This window comes from Ambystoma mexicanum, chromosome 6q (genome assembly GCF_040938575.1).
Source record: "Ambystoma mexicanum isolate Mex_15411 chromosome 6q, UKY_AmexF1_1, whole genome shotgun sequence".
NCBI classification, from domain to species: Eukaryota; Metazoa; Chordata; class Amphibia; order Caudata; family Ambystomatidae; genus Ambystoma; species Ambystoma mexicanum.
The window spans coordinates 1,587,817,485-1,587,836,443 of NC_090937.1; the positions used below are offsets into that span (position 1 = coordinate 1,587,817,485).

At 48.8% G+C, this 18,959-nt stretch overlaps 1 protein-coding gene across 1 annotated transcript in view; it reads left to right on the plus strand.

The window, feature by feature from the left end:
* The window catches only part of SMYD5 (SMYD family member 5), a 338,185-nt gene that overhangs the window by 205,676 nt on the left and 113,550 nt on the right, over nucleotides 1-18,959 (plus strand). The window contains exon 9 of the mRNA XM_069632308.1: nucleotides 14,221-14,327. Within this exon, the coding sequence (XP_069488409.1) occupies nucleotides 14,221-14,327 (107 nt within the window). The remainder of the gene's footprint in view (nucleotides 1-14,220; nucleotides 14,328-18,959) is intronic.

The window sequence follows — 18,959 nt, forward strand, 5'->3', positions numbered from 1 at the left end:
CCTTTTTCCCTTGTGGGTTTGTGCCAGTCTTTTTCCACACCAGGAGAGGACATTGCTGATTGACAGCCCCCATTAGACACACAGATGACCGATGCAACCTGTAAATTGGTGTTGTTGCCCCATATAGACTGTGCCATCCCTCAGTATTGATGTTGCAGTTAGGATCTGTAATGCTGAGCCACCCAACAATTTAAATAAAACGAGCAGTGCTTGGGCTGTTGTGCCACGTCACCCTAAGTTGTGCCCAGCCGGTGTATTTCCAAGGTGGCAGTGTCAAGTCTACCCACATTGTTAGTAGGCTTAAATCGCCAGACCCATCTCATATATTACACATTCCATCTCATAATAAGGCAGTCAAGATCTCATTATCCACTTGGCTATTGCTTTCTGGCAACCTGTCGCAACGTTTAGCCCCGGATGCACATTTTGCCATTGTCCTAAGAGCAAGGTAATGATCCACAGCCCAGTGGTGGGGCCTGCCCATGACTATTATCAGGTCAAGGCTTCCAAGACAGAGGTCCACAGTCTGAGCAATAAGAGGGAGTACCAGAGATATGCTAGTATAATGAGAGACTGAATGAGCTTGGGCAAAAACCTTCAGTAGGACAGGGGAGCTGTAGCGGCAGAGATCCAGTCACAGGAATGACTAAAGCGATCCATAGTAATTCTCCCCCCCCCCCCGCCATCCGAGAAACCGTCCACATAGATTTGTTCAAAACCAAACTAAAAGCCTACCTCCTTGTCTCAGTTACCCTCTTAACCTACCTCTCATCTGCCTACCAGCTAACGTTTTTCCTTCGCCTCTAACCTGCCTCTGTGCCTCGCTTCCTTGAACTCCACTCTAGCACTTCACCCATCGTGGTCACATCCCATGTACAGCTGGCCATACTGCCGACCTGCACTTGCAAATGTCCAATGTTCAGTGTCTCTGTATGTCCACTTATCTATTGCCCCCGGTGACTGTTCCATTTATTCCCCTCCACAACCTGATCAGAATGTCCCTCAAACTCACCCCATTGTAAGAAGCTCACTGCTCCCGTCATATCTGATTTCTTATCTATTTCATGTTCTTTTGTGATCAAAAGAGCATTGTTCCACATGTATATGAATAAATAAGCTGTGTAAGGTAGGGTGATTCCAGCAGGGGCTTCTTTTGGCTAAATTTAATATAAGATATTAAAAAAGGCTTAGAGAGGGCCAAGAGTGTCATCCCACAGCAGGAAAAGGCAGAGCTGTCAACTCATTTGTTAGGCAATGCAGATTGCAATGCCAAGGAAGGAGACTTGAGGCACGCTTCATTTTGACACGCATTTGGCCAAATTAATGTACAAAATGGAAGTTAATAAATGCATGAAATACAATACGCAGTATCAATATTGTCTTCACACATGATAGTCTATTTATATAGTGCCTATACACAATGTGTTTCAAAGCCCTACAATTCAAGGGGGGAACAAGGGAAAATACAATGGCATTCTTACAGGCTTACATAGTTGCATCATAACTAATACATACGTGGGGGCTGGGGGGTTTATGTCCATATCCCTCACAACCCGAGAATGGCCCAAGGGAGACTCCTATGAACTGTCCAAACCCCCAGACCCGTTCTCCCTGCCCCTGTGCGCCTACCGAATCAACACTATTAAGTGGGTGCCTGCCATGACAACTTTACCATTTGTTACCAAGCATTGGCCCACAACTAGGGAGTAAAATCTCTCGACCAGGGTCCCCAAACGTTTGAGCCAAGTATACAATTCAACGCAATGTGATAATGTACCGCTCGTGCTCCGGCGAAATCCGCACCCGTTGTCCTCTCCAGCCCAAAAACATAATGGTGAGTGAACAGGCAAATGTAGGAAGCAGCAGCGCTACACTCTGAGGTGCCGGGTCTCGGGGGCACTGGATCAAAGACTGGCAGCACAGCATCTTTCTTCTTGCTGACAGATTTTATCCATCAGCAGTGATTATTGGATACCAAGTCTTGAGCATCATTACTTCATCTTCTCGGGTTGAGTATGTAGTTGTGGGTTGGGTTTCTTCATGGTCTTTGTGAACTTGGCACAGTGAGGCTGGTTTCACAGGGTCTTTGCTGTGATCGACCGTGGGTAGGGGTCAAAAGGGTTTGCAGTGGTGGCAGTGAGTCTTCTGATCAGAGGATTTGGGTTCTGATCCAGTTCTTGGCAGAAGTTCTTGCTCAGCTTCGCTAGATGTTCGTCCAGCATCTCGATGTCCAGTTATCTGTGAAGGCCAGCTATGTTTGTGAAGAGTGGAGCTCCAGACGCTATCCGCAGGGCCATGTTCTGGACTATCTGAAGAATCTTCTGGTGTCACTCCTGGCAGGTCATCCATGCTGGGGAGGCATACGTCGGGTAGGCCCGATTATCGCCTTGTAGATGTTGATCTTTATCCAGAGGGTCACGGACTTGGTCTTTAGGAGTGGGTACAGCGCTGCCATCTTTCCTGATGTCTTCTGCCCAGTCGTCTCGATATGGCTTTGGCGTTTGTTTGCTGTCCAGGGTCACACCAAGGTAACGGCTGCTGCTCTCCCACTTGATGGTCTCCCTGTTGAGGCTGAGGTGCGGGTACTCCTTGATCTTATTACTGGTGAACAGTGTGGCAGTTGTTAGAGTTCTATCTGACAATCGCTGTTCCACGTTCAGATGGCCTACAATGAAGTTTGCCTGTTTTTTGCCACTTCCATTATGATGAACGACTGGGAGATGACTGCAACATCATCCGCATACAGTGCCAGGTCGGTCTTGTGGAGCTCTGTCGGAATGTCGTTGGTGAAAATGTTAAACAGGAAGGGTCCGAGGTTCGATCTCTGTGGCACACCTGCTCGGAAGGGGCGTAATGAGGACATCTCAGACCGCATGGCGACATGGAAAGTGCGGTCTCCCAGGTAGCTTGCAATCGTCTTCACCAGGCAGTTCGGAAATCCCAGGCCGATCATCTTGTGCAGCAGTCCCTTGTGCCAGACTCTGTTGAATGCTTTGGCGATCTACAAGAAGACGATTCCCGTGGACTTGTTGACGTTGAATCCGTGGCTGATGGCGTCCACCACTCTCAGCAGTTGGTGGGTTGCTGCATGCTCCTCTTGAACTCCAAACTGTTCCTTTGCTAGTAAATTTCTTTCAGGTGTGAAGTCGCTGAGGCGGGCGACAGGGACCTTCTCCAGGAGCTTCGATAATCCAGAGAGCAGGCTGATGGGGCTGTAGTTTGCAGGATCCCTCAGTGGTTTTACTGGCCTTTGGGAATACAATGATCCTTGCTTCCTTCCAGGATCTCGGAAAGTGCTGAAGTCTCATGCATGCATTGAAGATCTCTGAGGTGTTCCATTGATATCGGTGGGAGGTTCTTGATTGCCAGGTTGGTTATTTAGTTTCTCCCTAGTGGCTTGCAGTTCGCCGGCTTCTCTGCAAGTCCTCCTACCTCAGAGGTTGTGCACTCCTTGATCTCTTCTGCTCCCATCGTGGTTTGGTCTTCTGCAAGATGCTTGTCAACTTCTTTCTCCACTCCGTCTGAAGGCCTGCTTGCCGTGTTTGGGGTGAACAAAGCCTCCAGTGTCTCGGCGATGACCTCCACCTTGTCCTTGTTGCTGCATGCAAAGTGGGTAAGTCCCTGGATTGGTGTGCTTGGCTCCTTCCCAGTCAGGCGCCGAATCATTCTCCACACTGAGTTGTCCACCTCCTTCAGCTTGGCTGTTGCGGCCTCCCACTTCTCTCCATGGTGCTTTCTGATTTGCTCCCGCAGGAGCCTTGTGAGCGTGTTGTACTTCTGCAGGAGATCTGGTGTGCGGAACTTCGGCCACTGGCATCCAGCCCGGTTCTTGTCAGCGATTGATTGCTGGATGACCCTCTGTAGGTCGTAGATGGAATATCAGTTTGGCTTCTGCTTGGAATGCTGCTCTTGACTGCCTGCTGCACTGCTATCTTGAAGTCTTCCACAGCCTTCTCAATGTCTTCCTTGGTCCTCGGGGGGGGGGGGGGAGGTGAGGGGGGATCCCCTTGCTGTTAAGCTCTAAAGAGGGGCAGCACAACCTTGCTCTCCCTCTTATAGCTTCTGACTCTCCTGTGCCGAAACCCCACCGACCTGGGAACTTCCGGCCCTAGCTTTGACGCCCTATTAGATCATATCACTGCTCTATGCCGAAGGTCCTTTCCTACCCCAACCCCTAAACCCGCACATCACCCCCGCTCCCCCCTCCCTCTTTTCTGGCCCCTGCTCTTCACAGATTTGCAGTCCCATCATACTGTCTGGGCTTGGAGAGTCTCGGGTGTTGTAGCAATCCCTCAAATAATGGACAAATTAGATGGGCTTTGTGGCCAACATAGCCACTTTCCAAGAGTGAACACACCTCTGCCAAAGGGGGAACACAACACTAGAACACAAGAGTTTCCAGTTTCAGCTGATTTCCCCATCACACTTTATAGCTCTGTTGTTGTTTAAAATTTCAGTAGAATAAAATATGACCCGTTTCTAATCCTAAAAGTGATTGTGTTGCAGAAATTGCAGCAACTGTCCTTATGTTAGAAAAATATGGCATCGGAAAACTGGTGGTTAAACCAAAGTACGTTCTAAAACAGAAGAACTTGCTAAAACCTAGCAGGATTGGCAGATCAATGTTGCTTCTTTTTGAGTGACGTTATACCCCCACTCCGTATCTCGCGCACTGCCAGCGATGGATCATTATTTCTAGGCCAACATTTTTTGCAAAGTACCCAAGAGGGCAATCGCCAAGAACATTCATTTTATGTTTTTAATGTAACCATCACTGCTCCTTATGTGGCAAGGCTACTGAAGCGTCTCATCCTAAGACTTTGCATAGGTTTGGTGGTGGTCTGCTTCTTTGTGCTGCAAAGTCTTGGCTCGTAACAGTATGACATTGGTCAATTCACTTGATATCACTGTGGGGCACTAACCTGGAACCGTTTTGGTGTGATTTAATGTTGCACATGTAACTGTTGAAGTGTAGAAGTGTGCTAAAACGAGAAAAAAATGAATACATATCTGGAAATTCTCTTCTGCATTCCCGTGGACTGGCAGTTAAGCCTTTGGTCTGATGGCGCTGTATGAAATACCTCGCTTTTCATCAAAATCTCAATTAAAATGGAGTATGTGCTAAGGACCTCCAGCTCTCATCAGGCTACACAGTTCCTGCCTGCACAAACACTGTATGGTCTCCATCTTTGCAATGACTACCTACCTTTTCTTACTTTCCCCCAGAAGCTCACTGTCTCCAGGGCTCTGGTTCTCACTAGACTTGACTACTGCAACAGCCTCTTTCTCAATCTGCCTTCCTCCACTCTCCGCACTCTGCAACTAATCCAGAAGCGGACTGCCAGACTTATCCTTGGCCTCAAGCCTAGGGACAGTATCTCTCCAGCCCTGAAATCCCTCCACTGGCTCCCGGTGGTGCAAGGCTCAAGTTCAAGACCCTCTGCATCGTCCTCAAGGCTTTCTGGGGACAGGGCCCTCACTGCATCCAACTCTTTCAAAATACCTTCCTTCTCGAGCCATACGCTCAGCTACCTCTAACTCTTAGGTCCAGATGCTTCTCCAGGCAGAGAGTGGGGGGTAGATCTCTCTCCTCTGCAGGTGCCTCCCTCTGGAAGGGCCTCTCTGCCCCTCTCAAACTTGAGTCGGACTACCTGAAGTTCAGGAAGACATTCCTTTTCTCCTCTGCTTTCTCCCGCTCTCTCTCCCCTGCTGACCTACCTGTCTGCTGCGCCAATTACCTGCTTGGCAATTGGCACAGCCTGGCCCCAGAGTCTCACCGGGTGCCAGGCTCCATTATGATCAGTCTCCACTGCACTGCCTCCTGGCCTACCACGCATCTAGGGACTGTAACCTCTACAGCCCCCTACTTCCATGCACTTACCCCGAGCCACGCTGCCCTGCTGCACACACACGGAGCAATGATGCTCTGATTGCATTTTCCCTTCCCTCTCCCTGACACCCCCCCCCCCGCCCTCTCCGTTCCCCCTGCACTTTTGCATTGTCACACTTGCACGATCTGAATGACACAAGGCCTAGTAAGATCGTTTGCATTGTCTAACCCCTGCTTGTCTTGTCGTGCCTAGATACACTTGTGTACAGATGCGATATAAATTACATCAGGGCCGGCCTTAGGTCATGGCGGACTGGCAATCGCCTGGGGCGCCTTTCCCCCCAGGCCGCCATTAACACCTTGCCACGCCAGCCCGGGGGAGTCTTTCAAGAGCTCCCCCAAGCTGGCATAGTAGAAGGGGCGGCCGGCACCCTTTTGTTATTAAATGTGCCCGCGGCGGGTGCATTTAATACCTATTCCCCTCAGCACCCCTATACAGATGATTACTGACGTGGGCGGTTTTCATTAGAATAGAGCGCCATATTCCAGTGATTAGCTCCAAGCCAGGCGCTGGAGCGGGGAGTGGCCCTGGCCAGGGGCGCTCGTGGAGGGTGGTCGCCACATTTTTTTTAAAAACAGACTGGGGTAACTACCACCGTGAAGGCCGGCCCTGAATCGCATGACACACATCGCATTTGCCCCTCCGTCTTTGGCTTTGTGAACTAGCTTGACCTTTTGGCTTTTGATGGAAGCTTCTAACAGTAATCAACTTACTAAAATGGAAAATCTGGTAATCCTGCTGAGCCCCCTTCAGACTCGCATAGCACCCTAAAGTACGCTTCCTGGTGTGTTTTGCTTAGAAGACCTACCCCAGACGTAAGGAGAAGCAAACTTTAAGATCTGCTGCAGAAACAGGGGAGCCAAGGCCTCCGGGTTCAACAAAAGTAAAGCTGGAGACCTCATATGATCTCAGCGTGAAGATTAAGAGCCGGCATGGATATTCTGACTCACTAGGCCCGGCTATCCTCTGTAGCTGTTGCAGATGGCGGCATATTGAAGAGGACAACACAAGTCTGTGTCTCTGATACCAAGTTATGCGAGGCATAAAAGACGGGAGCCAATTAGTTAGCTGTTTGTTGAAGGCATTTAACAAAATATGCCCGAATGTTTCAGAAAATTTCCAGAAGGTCCGACTAAAGCGTAAATAATGTTAATATGCCATTAAACGGGCAGCCGCACGTTGTTTTTTTTTTTTTTTAGTTACCCGGTCTGTATTATTATGGAGAGCTGCTTTTGGTTAGTAAAATTGCTCAAGTTTTCTTGGTCTTATTCTTCTGCAGAGCCCCGTTTCCCACTGGTAACCATTAACACCCTTTTGAGAGCACAAACATTCCATTAGGCGGCTGGCCCATCCTGAGAGCCGGGGGTGTCTTCATTAGTTTCTGCAATTGAACTGTAATGGAGCAGAGTATTGCATAATGGCCCAGGTACTTGCCCGAGTGCTGAGGCCCCTTGAGGTGTGGGAGGAGAAGGCCCGCCATTGTTATTGATAAAGTTTGGCCCAGTGGGGGGTGACTAATTAATAACAATGCGAGTCATTAGCAAGTCAATCCCTCCCTGTGCCTGGACCCCCCTGCGGAGTGTCTGGAAGTGGACTGCTCCCAGCCTGGATGTGTATTGGCCGTCTGGATCTGATGCACAGGCAGGTTGTAAGACTTGCAGGTTGCCCGAAGCCCCTCACGCGATGGGGTGGGCCCCAGGACATGATTTGCTCTCAAAAACAGGGGTTCATATCTCTAACCAGGTCTGCCTGCACGGAGCAAAGAACCACCACGAATGGAAGAGGGGCGCCTTTCTTGGATATCAGTTTTCATATTCTAGGGGTGAGTCTGGGTGATCAGATTTAAAAAGTAAAAAAACGTCACAGGACAACTGACATAAAGGTAGGACTAACTTTTGAAAGTGGCTGTCAAGGCACTACACTTAAGTGGCCGGAGGAGCGGTTTAAGCATTTCTGGTGGAATAAGCAAGTATTATATTTAATGTATCACAAACTACCACTATCTTTGTAAAACGCAGCATTTCTTCTGTGGGAGATCTGCCAGTTCTGGAGATCTACTACCTAAAACCGGGACCCCTGTATTTTCCAATATAAAAATAATCTTCAGAAATGGGTATAGAGCACCCAGTTTCAGGGCGGGCCACACTGCATAATCTAAATTGCAAGGGCGCGCTGTGGTACAAAGACATACCTCTAAATCCACACGCTTTTGGTGGGTATCGTCCCGCCCCCCTTGCAATCAGATGATTCACCCGGCAGTAACACAAGGGGTATTTTCACGTGCCTAGCATCATTAAAGGTTAGCACTCCAGAGATGACCTCAACACGTTTGCATTCTCGTCATCGCTCTACAAATAAAGTACTGAACACAGATTACAATCATGTGTGGCTTTTATCGCCGAAATATAGTTGAGTATCAAGTTCCATAGGAAACCCTAACATTGTATTGTTAATACTTGCATGACGGAACGGATGTGGCTACTATTTTGCAAAAAAAAAAAACGTTTGTCAAGTGACACTTCCGTCCCCGACTGGAAATTCTGGAAAAGTTTTGTTAAAAAAGGAAATGGTTATTAATAAAGCAAAAAAACCCTGTTTTCAGCCTACTCAAAATCATTTTCCCATAGAGGAAAAAAATCCTAATTTCTGCACAGCCAAAAAACGCCGGATGGATTTGAACCACGTACGAAACAACTTGGGCACGAAGCATTGACTCAATTTCTGGGAGGGGTCTAGACTTATTCTGTCCGGTGGTTAAAATATTTGACACGAAGGGAGTGCCCGTCCTTCTGCCCAAATTATAGCTATATTTTTCCCATGGTACATTGCAGCAGAGGCTTTCCAGAAATGAAAAAAGCCTTTTTTTGTTATGTGTTTTTTTGCAGGAGTGGGCCAGGGTTAGCCGAAAAACATAAAGCGGAAAAAATACCACTTGGAGGAGGAAAAAGGATGAAAGGGCTTCAGGCTAGAGGTGGAAAAGAGGACACCAGGATACATTCCGGAGGGAGGGTATGGGGGACCAAGTTCAAAGCTCAAACTTTTTCCCCTAACCATGGTTATACTGGGGAAAACAGCGGTTATAGAACAAAACGGGATCGGAATGAAAGTGCGTCACGTGAAAATAACAGGTTATTTGCAGGCATTTACGGATAATCTGGGTTATTTGTAGTACATTGCACAGTGGAATTTTACAGCTACAGTGAGGTGGGGGTAATGGGTGTGGCCGAAGGATATGGGTACTGGGTTACTTTAAGTAACCGAACAGTGCAAAATGGAAAGTGGACACGCCCGTAGCCATGGCTAGTGCGCCCCAAAAAAACCTATTGGAGCCACAAGGGGTGTAATATAGTAAGTGGTTACGGCCAAAGGCCATGACTAGTATGCCCAAGAGAAACCTAGTAGTGTGGCCACAACCGAAGACCATGGCTAGTGGACCCGTTTAGGATACCTATTGGAGCAATATGTAAAGTGGTCACGGCCATGGCTAGTGGGACTGGAAGAGAGCTATTGGGGTAACATGTAAAGGCGCCACGGCTAAAGGCTGTATCCAATGGTTATGAGTGAAGGCCATGGCTAGTGAGTAGGAAAGAAAGATAGTGTTTTAAAAGTGGGTCTAAAAGAAACATATTGGGGGAACATAAATGGCCATGGCTAGTGTGCCAGTAGTGTTTTTAAAATATGCAGTAGGCCAAAGGCCCTGGCTAGTTGGCGCAAAATACATATATAATGGGCATGTCCTTAGTGGGTCAAAAAGAAACCTATTGGGGGAGAGTACAGCAGACACGGACGAAGTCCATGGCCGAGTGGACTGTAAAAAAAAAAAAAAAAATGAACCGTTGATATTACAAAACCCTTGAAATTCATTGAAAAAACCTTAGTTAAGATGCAGTTAAGTTGCACAGATTTACTGCATCAAAATTCTTGAAATTCATTGGATGTGGCAGTCATGAACAGCTCAAATCGGCGCGTTCCACTTGCAAAGCCCATGAGCACATACTGTAAGAGAAGGGATTCACAATGACCTACAAAATGGCATTATTGGGGACATAGCATTATGGGGGACATCAATGGGAGTGTGCAGAGTTAAGCTGCCCTTGTATTCCCACATCCACTGTATTTCAAGGGTTTTGATGCGTTAAGGTTTTTTCAGTGAATAATAATATAGTCACTTGTTTATAGAGCCGTGTGCTACCGTATTTTCATGCTATTTCCTAGCTCTATAACATGCATGTTTTAATATTAATAAGGGATGTCCTTCCTTGGCTTTAACACTTCTAAGGAGCCTGGCTATACTTTTCCTGTTCTTTAACCACAACCAAGCCCATACAATTTGTTAGAAAAAATACAAACACCACCCCATAAAACAATTTTTGTCCTCGTTTGTTCTCAGTAGAAGGGCTGCCAAGTTTTTGCTCAATTTTAACTTTGGGTTTTACCATAACCTCCTAAAGGTTTATTGTGGCTTAGGTAACTGCCGCTCTTTTTTCCTGTGGAACTAAATAAATGGGAATTATTTAGAAATTGCACAACACTGAAAGCTGTCATAAGCCAAAGTACTTGTAGTTTGTACATCCAGAGTTCCTCTGCTCCACCTACCTTCAGTTCTTAGGCGACTGCGCTGGGACCACTGCCAAAACAACTCTTCTGATGGCCGGGCCCTGTTCATTGGAGCACCTTCGAGAGTTTGCACTCCAACACCAGATCACGCTTTCCAATACAAAATGAGCACAGCAATGAACTCTTGTATAGAATATAGCACCACTCAAGTTAACACCTCGTACTGCAACATCCCTTCCTCTTGACCAGCCATCCCTGCTCCGATCCCTAGTCCCCCTGCATACCTTTTCATAAAGGAATATACCATAAAACAGGGAAGCCAAGTGGCTTTGCTGTGGCGTAGTTCCTATCTGAGCACATCCAACTCTGAGAACCAGTTTATTTTTACTGTTCTTGCCATGTTATCTCGCACACAGCACAGAACGAAAATCAAAATGGACACCTCAAGAGGAAAGGGTTCATCTGTGAAAGTAGTGGAGTATAATTAATGACAGGAGCTGCAGAGCTGCGTGCGGACCGTGTGCTGCTGAAGTGCAGCATTTGTGTAGCAGAGCAAGAGAAATTGAATTTGTGCCCATACCTAGGACTGAAGTGGTGACTAACAGTCAAGAGGTGAGGACACAAAGCCAGTTGCAATGGTGGCAGGGACAATTAATTGTCGGCAGGAGTCTGAAAAGGGAACTAGGATTGAAAGAGGTTCATTCTGTCGCTGAGCGTACATGGGGAGGAAAGAGTCTGACCACAGCAGAAAAGATTATAAAAGGAATAGGGCATGAGGAACTGTTGCAGCAAAACTGATTCAGAGCTCTGCATTTAGAACCTGAACACAAGACTGGGAACTGGTACCAGGCGCCAAGGAGATGAGGTGGCAAATCCAGCTGAGAGGGCAGGAGAGCAAAACTAGGTGCCGAGCAGCAGCAACCTCAAGATCCAGTCCCCAGAGTGGAGTCACAGAGTCCATCCAACCAAGTGCCTAAGCCTTGCATTCTAGGAATCCGTTCTAATGCATCTGAACGAGCACCTGTGCAGAGAAATCATTCACATCCATCAATGCTGTATTTTGCAGGTTGAATTTTTGCTTCCATTTAGCGCTGTTCGAGACGCCGTTCGAGATAAATCATTAAAATGTAAGTTTGTTGCTACTGGGGAAATAAATTCCATCTCAGTAGAGATCCCCCTAGTTAGAGTCTGAACTCGAGTGCACACTGTGAGCAAATGTACACATTCCCCGAACACTCTTGATATGCCTGGTGTCAAACCATTCATGACGCTAAAATTGCCTCACATTTTGTAGCTAGTATCTCTACCTTAATCAATGCTTCTGTTATTCCCTCCTTTCCTCATCCCGATCCTACACCCGTTCACTCATCTGAACAATCCTTCTATGCTCAAACTACCCATGACTACTCACCCAGAAGTTTACCCAGTGATTCTCTCCCTCACTCCTCCCCAGAGACGCATCCTAACTCCGACACCACAATACCTTCGTTTTCTTTTACCCCTTGCACGGTATCCGAAGTAACTGCCATCATCCTTAAAATGAAGCCTACCTCTTGTAAAGGCGTTCCTGTCCTTTCAGGTTGCTGGTACAATGCCTCGACATTATTAGTCCTTGGATCACCAAGTTGATCAATCAGTCTTTCACAGAGGGTCAAGTACCAACTAGTCTTAAGGAATCCTGGATCACGCCCCTGCTCAAGAAAGCTAATCTTGATCCCCTCCTGGCTAAACACTATCGTCCTATCCCCAACTTGCCCTTCCTTCTGAAGGTCATGGACCGAGTTGCCTATGTTCAGTTACAGAAATTTATTGACGATAATACCATTCTTGGGCCTCGTCAGTCTGGTTATCGTGCCTGTCATGGCACTGAAACGGCCATGTTGGATTTCAAATCAAATCTTGGATCCATCATCGATCAGGGTCATCCAGCACTCCTGATGTTGTTGGATCTCCCTGCGGCGTTCGACTTAGTCGAACACGCGCACCTGGCATCTAGGCTACAATCACTTGTTGGTTGCTCAAATCTCTCCACACAATGGCTAGTCTCCTTTCTTGGTCCTCGTAATGCTCGCGTTGTCATCCAAAGTGCCTCCTCTATACCCTCCTTGCTCACACGTGGTGTCCCCCAGGGTTCCTCCCTATCCCCCACTTTGTTCAACATCTATATTCTCCCCCTGCTTCGCATGCTTGACGATCTGGGTGTCCTTAATACCAACTACGCTGACGACACCCAGGTCGTCCTTGAATTGTCTGGCTCCTACCCCACAGACTCCAAGGCCATCTCGGCCATCTACTCTGTCATCCATTCATGGATGAGTACGAACTTCATGGCTCTGAATGCCGATAAAACTGAACTTCTCATTGCAGGTACAAGTCACATGTTAAAAAATCTGTCTAAGGGATATGACTCATTTGCCATTGCCAGTGTATCTATTCCAGTGGCACGTAGCGTCAAGACTCTTGGCGTCACTATTGATGCCAAGCTCTCAATGCGCCAACATGTTGCTAAAACCAGGGCATCTTGTTGCTGGATTAACAAGCAACTCTGTGCAATGCGTCCTTTTCTCTCGGTCAGCAATATGTCTCTTTTAGCATCTGCCCTTGTTAATTCCAGGTTAGACTACTGCAATAGTCTCCTAGCATGTACATCTACTGCCAATATCACTGCTCTCCAGACAACTCAAAACGGCGCAGTCCAAGCTATGTTTGGTTTGGCAAGGCACTCTTCCATCACGGATGCCAGGAAGAAATTGCACTGGCTTCCTATCAAGCATAGGGTATCCTTTAAGATACTCACTCTCACCTTCAAATGTTTGATTGGTTCTGCACCCATCTATCTTACCTCATCGCTACGTCCCTGGCCGTTCACTCCGGTCCACCAAGCAAGCCATGCTCACTCAGCCACGTTTTCGCTCAGTCAAGTTTGGCAAAACTATCTTCAGTGTCTCAGCCCCTACTCTCTGGAACGTCCTCTTCACCTTAAGAGCTCCTCCTCACTAATTCAGTTCTAGAAAAATCTCAAGACCCATCTTTTCAATGCTCCTTAACTCTCCATTACATAGTTTCCTCCTGAGATGTCCGCCTTTCAACTGTCTTGTTTAGTCTTGTCTCACTTGTTTTATGTGCGCCGTGAGGCCTTCGGGCGATTTGGCGCGTTATCAAGAATCAAATAAATAAATAAATAAAGAGGCTAAATCCCTCAAGATTCGATGCTAGGAGCTTCACTCTGGACCCTTGGAGAAGATAAGCTGATGCTAATTTTCAGGAACTAGTAACTGAAGTCAATGTTTCCAAACAAGTGTAAGCAAGAGTCTAGCCAAACTGTCGCCCCAGACCAGGCAGAATTACAACACTGGGATCGACAAAAACTTGTAAAAAAGTCTTTACAAACCATACCCACTCTGATGCCATCCTCTTTGTTGTAGGACTCGTACTCAAAAGTAAGATGGATTGTGCAAAAATATCTACGATGAGTTAGTTGCACTATATAAAACCCCTTTTTGGAGTAACCACATTGTTCCACGTTAGCCGCAATGCCACCTGAGGGCCAACTCGGGTGAGCCCAGCCTGTTTTGGTTTCAGTGAAAGAGAAGTAATTTTTAGTGGCAGGGATTGCTCTATGCCCAATTCTTATCTTGTTTTACTTGACAGAAATTTACATTTTGATTCTGAGATAAACATTATTCTTTCACCTTTGTCCCTCACTGAAGTACTCTCTATCGGGTTTGATGGAAGTTACTAATGCCATTGCTTTCCTATTTAATCCCTGCAGCTCCCTGAGTCAGTGGGTGCATGGCTGTGATGCCCTCGAGCTCCAGCCGCCACAGAGAGAACAGCTGGACTTCTTCATAGACCAGCTCTATAAGGACATTGAAAAAGGTAAGCCGCACAGTTTATGGGACGGGGTTCTGGGATGTGCCGAATGCAGTTGGTGAAGCTGCGGTGTGGGGTGTACCTGTACACATGGAGGATGATCTGTTTGGTGCCTTGCTTGGCGGGACACATGTCTCTTTTTTTTTCACCATATACTTTCGAAACAGCCAATAAGGCTGTATTGGTTGCAACACCCACCTCTCAGACCTGTTAATATTATCAGAACACATGGGCCATGGAATTTCTTTTCCACGTGTCTGTTTGAGCCAAACAGAAGGCTATCATTTGTATAGTGCATAGTATCGAACAATCCAAACATTTCTACCAATGCATCGTCACCATAATTTCTCATCTTAATCCATTTTGTGCAATTATTTATTTTCTAGTATATTTCATGAAGCATCCACATATCGCTTTGCAGACGCTTCATATCTGCGAGAGTGCCAGGTTGATAATGCTGCTGAGTAAAGTAGACACATGACTTTGATTTGTTGTCTTAGGAATCAAACGAGAAGTAAACCATTAAACTCTTTACTATAAAGTTCGCACTCAAGTCTGCACAACATAAGCTTGTTTGTTTTTTAGTTATATCGCGCACCTGACCCGGAGGTAATTGGGCGCTAGAGGCTAGAAATGGTTACATGGCATAGTATAGACAGTTGTGTACATGAATACAGTTTGAGCAATCAAGGAAAAATTACAATGGTACATATATACATATTAAACATTATACATATTATGCATAGGTCATAGCAGTAGTATAGGATCGATGACACAAAGCATGCGTCATTTCTCAAAAATGTGTTTAAGCAATTGCCCAGTTTGAAGTTGTCATGTGGGATGTGACACAGAACACCCAGAGAACACACATCAATTGGTTTCTGATGGCTTTTATTTTCAATGGAACCAAGATTAGTGATTAACAGGGAAAAGAGTTGTAAAATAAACACAGATCCGCCTACTTAGGAGACGGTACACTACAATTTTCTAGGTAGGAAACTGAAATTTAAGGACACATGCTTCGGAAAATCTTTGGCGTCTGCGCCCTGCGTCGATGACGTCGATGCGCCGTCCCCGAGGACCTCCTCCGACGGCCGACGTCACCCGATGTGATCAGTAGGACACGCGACGCCCATAGCCTCAGTGCCGTTTTTTCCGCGAACGTGTTCGCTTCGTGAATCTCGGTACGCCTCGACTCGTTGGAGTTTGCTGTTTTCAATTCTCGGTTCGTTGAACCTGTTCGGTTTGTTGTGAAGACCTGTTCGTGGCGATGTCTTTCTCATCTTCAACCCCGCGTCCGGGCTTCAAGACCTGCGGGGACTGTGGGTCCAAGATGTCGGTCACAGACTCGCACGACGCCTGCCTCTGGTGCCTCGGGGAGGCCCACGATACGGACGACTGTGTTGACTGCCAGTCGCTCACGGCAAAGGCCTTGCGGGAACGTAAGAAGAAGCTGTCGGTAGGCCGGGTGTCTAAGCCCCGAAAGTCAAGGTCTGTGGGGCTTTCGACGGGTGACTCGAGGGATGACTCTCCGCGTCATCATCGGAAGTCCAGTGGGTCTCCTTCCAGGAGTCGGTCTCGCCACTCCTCCGCCTCTTCGAGGCATTCCCGGAAGTGCCGGCATCGGTCGCCTTCCCCGTCCTCTTCCGAGGACTCTGCCCGTCGGCGGGTCGCTTATCCCTCCATGCAAGCGACACCGGAGGAATGGGCTTCCTTCGGGAAGCAGATGCTAGCGATTCTTGAATCGCAGGGCACCGGTCCGTCCGCACCTCCGAGTGGGGTCGGTCTGCACCGGTCGAGAGACACCGCCCGTACGCCTTCGGGCTCGGGTGGTCGGCACAGCTCGGCGCGGGAGAGGTCCCGCTTGGACAAGGGTAGCCGTTCTCGCCATGCCCGTTCCAGGTCCCGGTCCTTGACGCGCTCGAGACCGCGTGATCCTGTGCCGTCTTCGAAGAAGACGTCGACGCCTAGGTCGTCGACGATTTCTCTCGAGGCTCCGCTTCAGAGGGGGTCGTCGGCGTCTAGGTCGTCGAGAGACACGCTCGGAGCTCCGGCTTCGAAGCCTGTGTCGCCGCAGCCGATGCTGGCGCAGCTGACGTCGACGCCGATTCGCTCGACGTCGACGCCTTTTCTGTTGACGCCGGCGCCGAGTCGTTCAGCGCACTCAACGCCTTTCAAGGCGGTGGTGTCGGAGGGGCCCCGTGGCACGGGGTTAGCCCCTAGAAAGGCTATGGCCAGGCACTGCTTTGGTCCACAGAGGTCTTCCTCTTCCCGCTTGGAGTACATTTTAGAGGGTGATGAAGGCTCTGATGGGGGCTTGGTTCCGGTTACGGTTCCAGATGACCTTATCTCGGGCCATAGCCAGTTTGATGATCTGCGGCAGTCGCTGCATGATGCCAGTGGACTGGACACCTCTCCGGAGGTGGAGTTTTGTAGGCCGGAGCCTGGCACTCATGCCGATTCTTCGTATCAGCGCCTTATGTCTCGGGTCACCGAGTACTTGGGTTGGTCAGCTCCCCCAGGGGAGTTCATTCAGGATGATTTTACGGACATCCTTGATCTCGGTCCCCCCCACTGACCCGGTTTTACCTTTTCATATGGCTCTGCAGAGAAGGGTGGTGGCGGCTTGGACTGCTCCGGAGAGTCTCCCGGAAGTGGGCAAGTCTTTGTCGCGAAAATACCGTCCAGCCAGTAGCGACCCCTGCTACTTCTCTAGGCACCCCACTCCGGAGAGTTTGGTGGTGCAGGCGGCTACGGCCCCGGCAAAGCAGGCGTCATATCCTACCATCCCTCCGGATAGGGACGACAAACGTTTTGACGGATGGGCGAAGAAAGTGTTTTCTTCAGGGGGTATGGTGCTTCAGGCGGCCAACTCCATATGTGCCTTGTCTCGTTTCACACACACTCTGTGATACTGTGTTGCATTAGTGGCTGAACATATTCCCGAAGGGGACGAACGGGATGGTTTCCTTGCTATGGTTCAGGATGGCAAGGATGCTATGTGTGAGGCCGTTCAGTCGGGTTTGGGCTTGGCGGATTGTGTCAGTCGGTCCATGGCGGCGAGCACCGTAATGCGCAGGTTTGCGTGGTTGCGGAAGTCTGGGTTCGCTCCTGATGTGCAGTCCCGGCTCCTCAACATGCCCTTTGACGGTGAACACCTTTTTGGCAGCAAGGCTGACGAGAGTCTTGAGAAGTTACAGACCTCCAAAGCTGCAGTGAAGTCGTTGGGCACTGCAGTTCGCAAACCCCCGCCTTTTCGTCCTAGGGGACAGCAATGGAGGGGAGGTTCCTTTCGCTATTACTCTTCCTTCAGTAAAGCGAGGGGAGCTAGCAGTCAAAGAGGCCATCGTAAGAGTGCCAGAGGTGGAAATAAAGGTACTTGAGGTGCCAAGGCCGCTCGGGCAGTTGCCTCTTTACCCTCCGGCAACGCCGCAGCCGCTACCACTCAGTCATGAGGCCATGTCCCATGGTTCGCCGGTTGGGGGAAGGCTGGTGCAGCATCTTGTAGAGTGGCAAGCCATTACTTCGGATGTGTGGGTTCTGGAGATCATAACCCACGGCTACTGTCTTCCTTTTCGGCAGAAGCCTCACGACAATCCACCAGGGAACCTCTCTTTGAAGTGTCCGGATCCACTCCTTGCGCAGGAAATTCAAGCCCTGCTGGAGAAAGGCACCATAGAACTGGTGCCTGTAGCGGAGAGGAACAAGGGATGGTATTCCCCTTATTTTTTGATTTCAAAGAAAGACTGGGGATTGAGACCCATCGTGGACTTGCGCGGTTTGAACAAACTCCTCAGAAAAGACAAGTTCAAGATGGTGACTCTTTCTCAAGTCCTCCAGGCCCTTCAACTTCAGGACTGGTTGGTGTCTCTCGACCTCAAGGATGCTTACTTCCATGTGCCGATCCATCCCAAGCGCAAGAAGTACCTGAGGTTCGTGGTTGGCGACTCGCACTTTCAGTTTCGGGTCCTGCCGTTCGGTTGACCTCCGCCCCGAGGGTTTTCACCAAGCTCGTGGTGGTGGCAGCGCATCTCAGGAAAGGGGGGATTCACGTCTACCCCTACCTGGATGATTGGTTGATCAGGGGGAGCTCTCCCGAGCAAGTCCTGGATCATCTGTCCGTCACCTGCCACTCTCTTCACAGGCTGGGCTTCTCCCTCAATTTAAAGAAGTCCCATTTGACACCAACGCAGCGGCTCCAGTACATCGGAGCAGTGCTAGACACGTCCCTGGGGTAGTGTTTTCCTCCTCAGGTGAGGGCTCTTCACATTCAGCAGATGGTGCACAAGTTTCAGTTTGCCCAGGATCTCCCAGCGTCCGAGTTCTTGAGACTGCTCGGCCTCATGGCATCCTGCATTCTTCTGGTGCCAGAGGCTCGTCTGCGGATGAGGTCCTTGAAGTGGGCACTCAAGCTCCAGTGGTCTCAGTCCTCCGGGAAGGCTGTCGGACCCTGTTCAGGTGCGCCGCCCTCGGTGGCCCGGGACCTTCTGTGTTTGGCGGTCGAGGGCAATCTGATGAAGGGGGCCCCATTTTGGCTGCCCTGGCCAGAGGTGACGATCGTGACGGACGCATCCCTCACGGGATGGGGAGCTCATGCCAACGAGTTGACAGTCAGCGGTCGTTGGTCTCCGTCGGAGT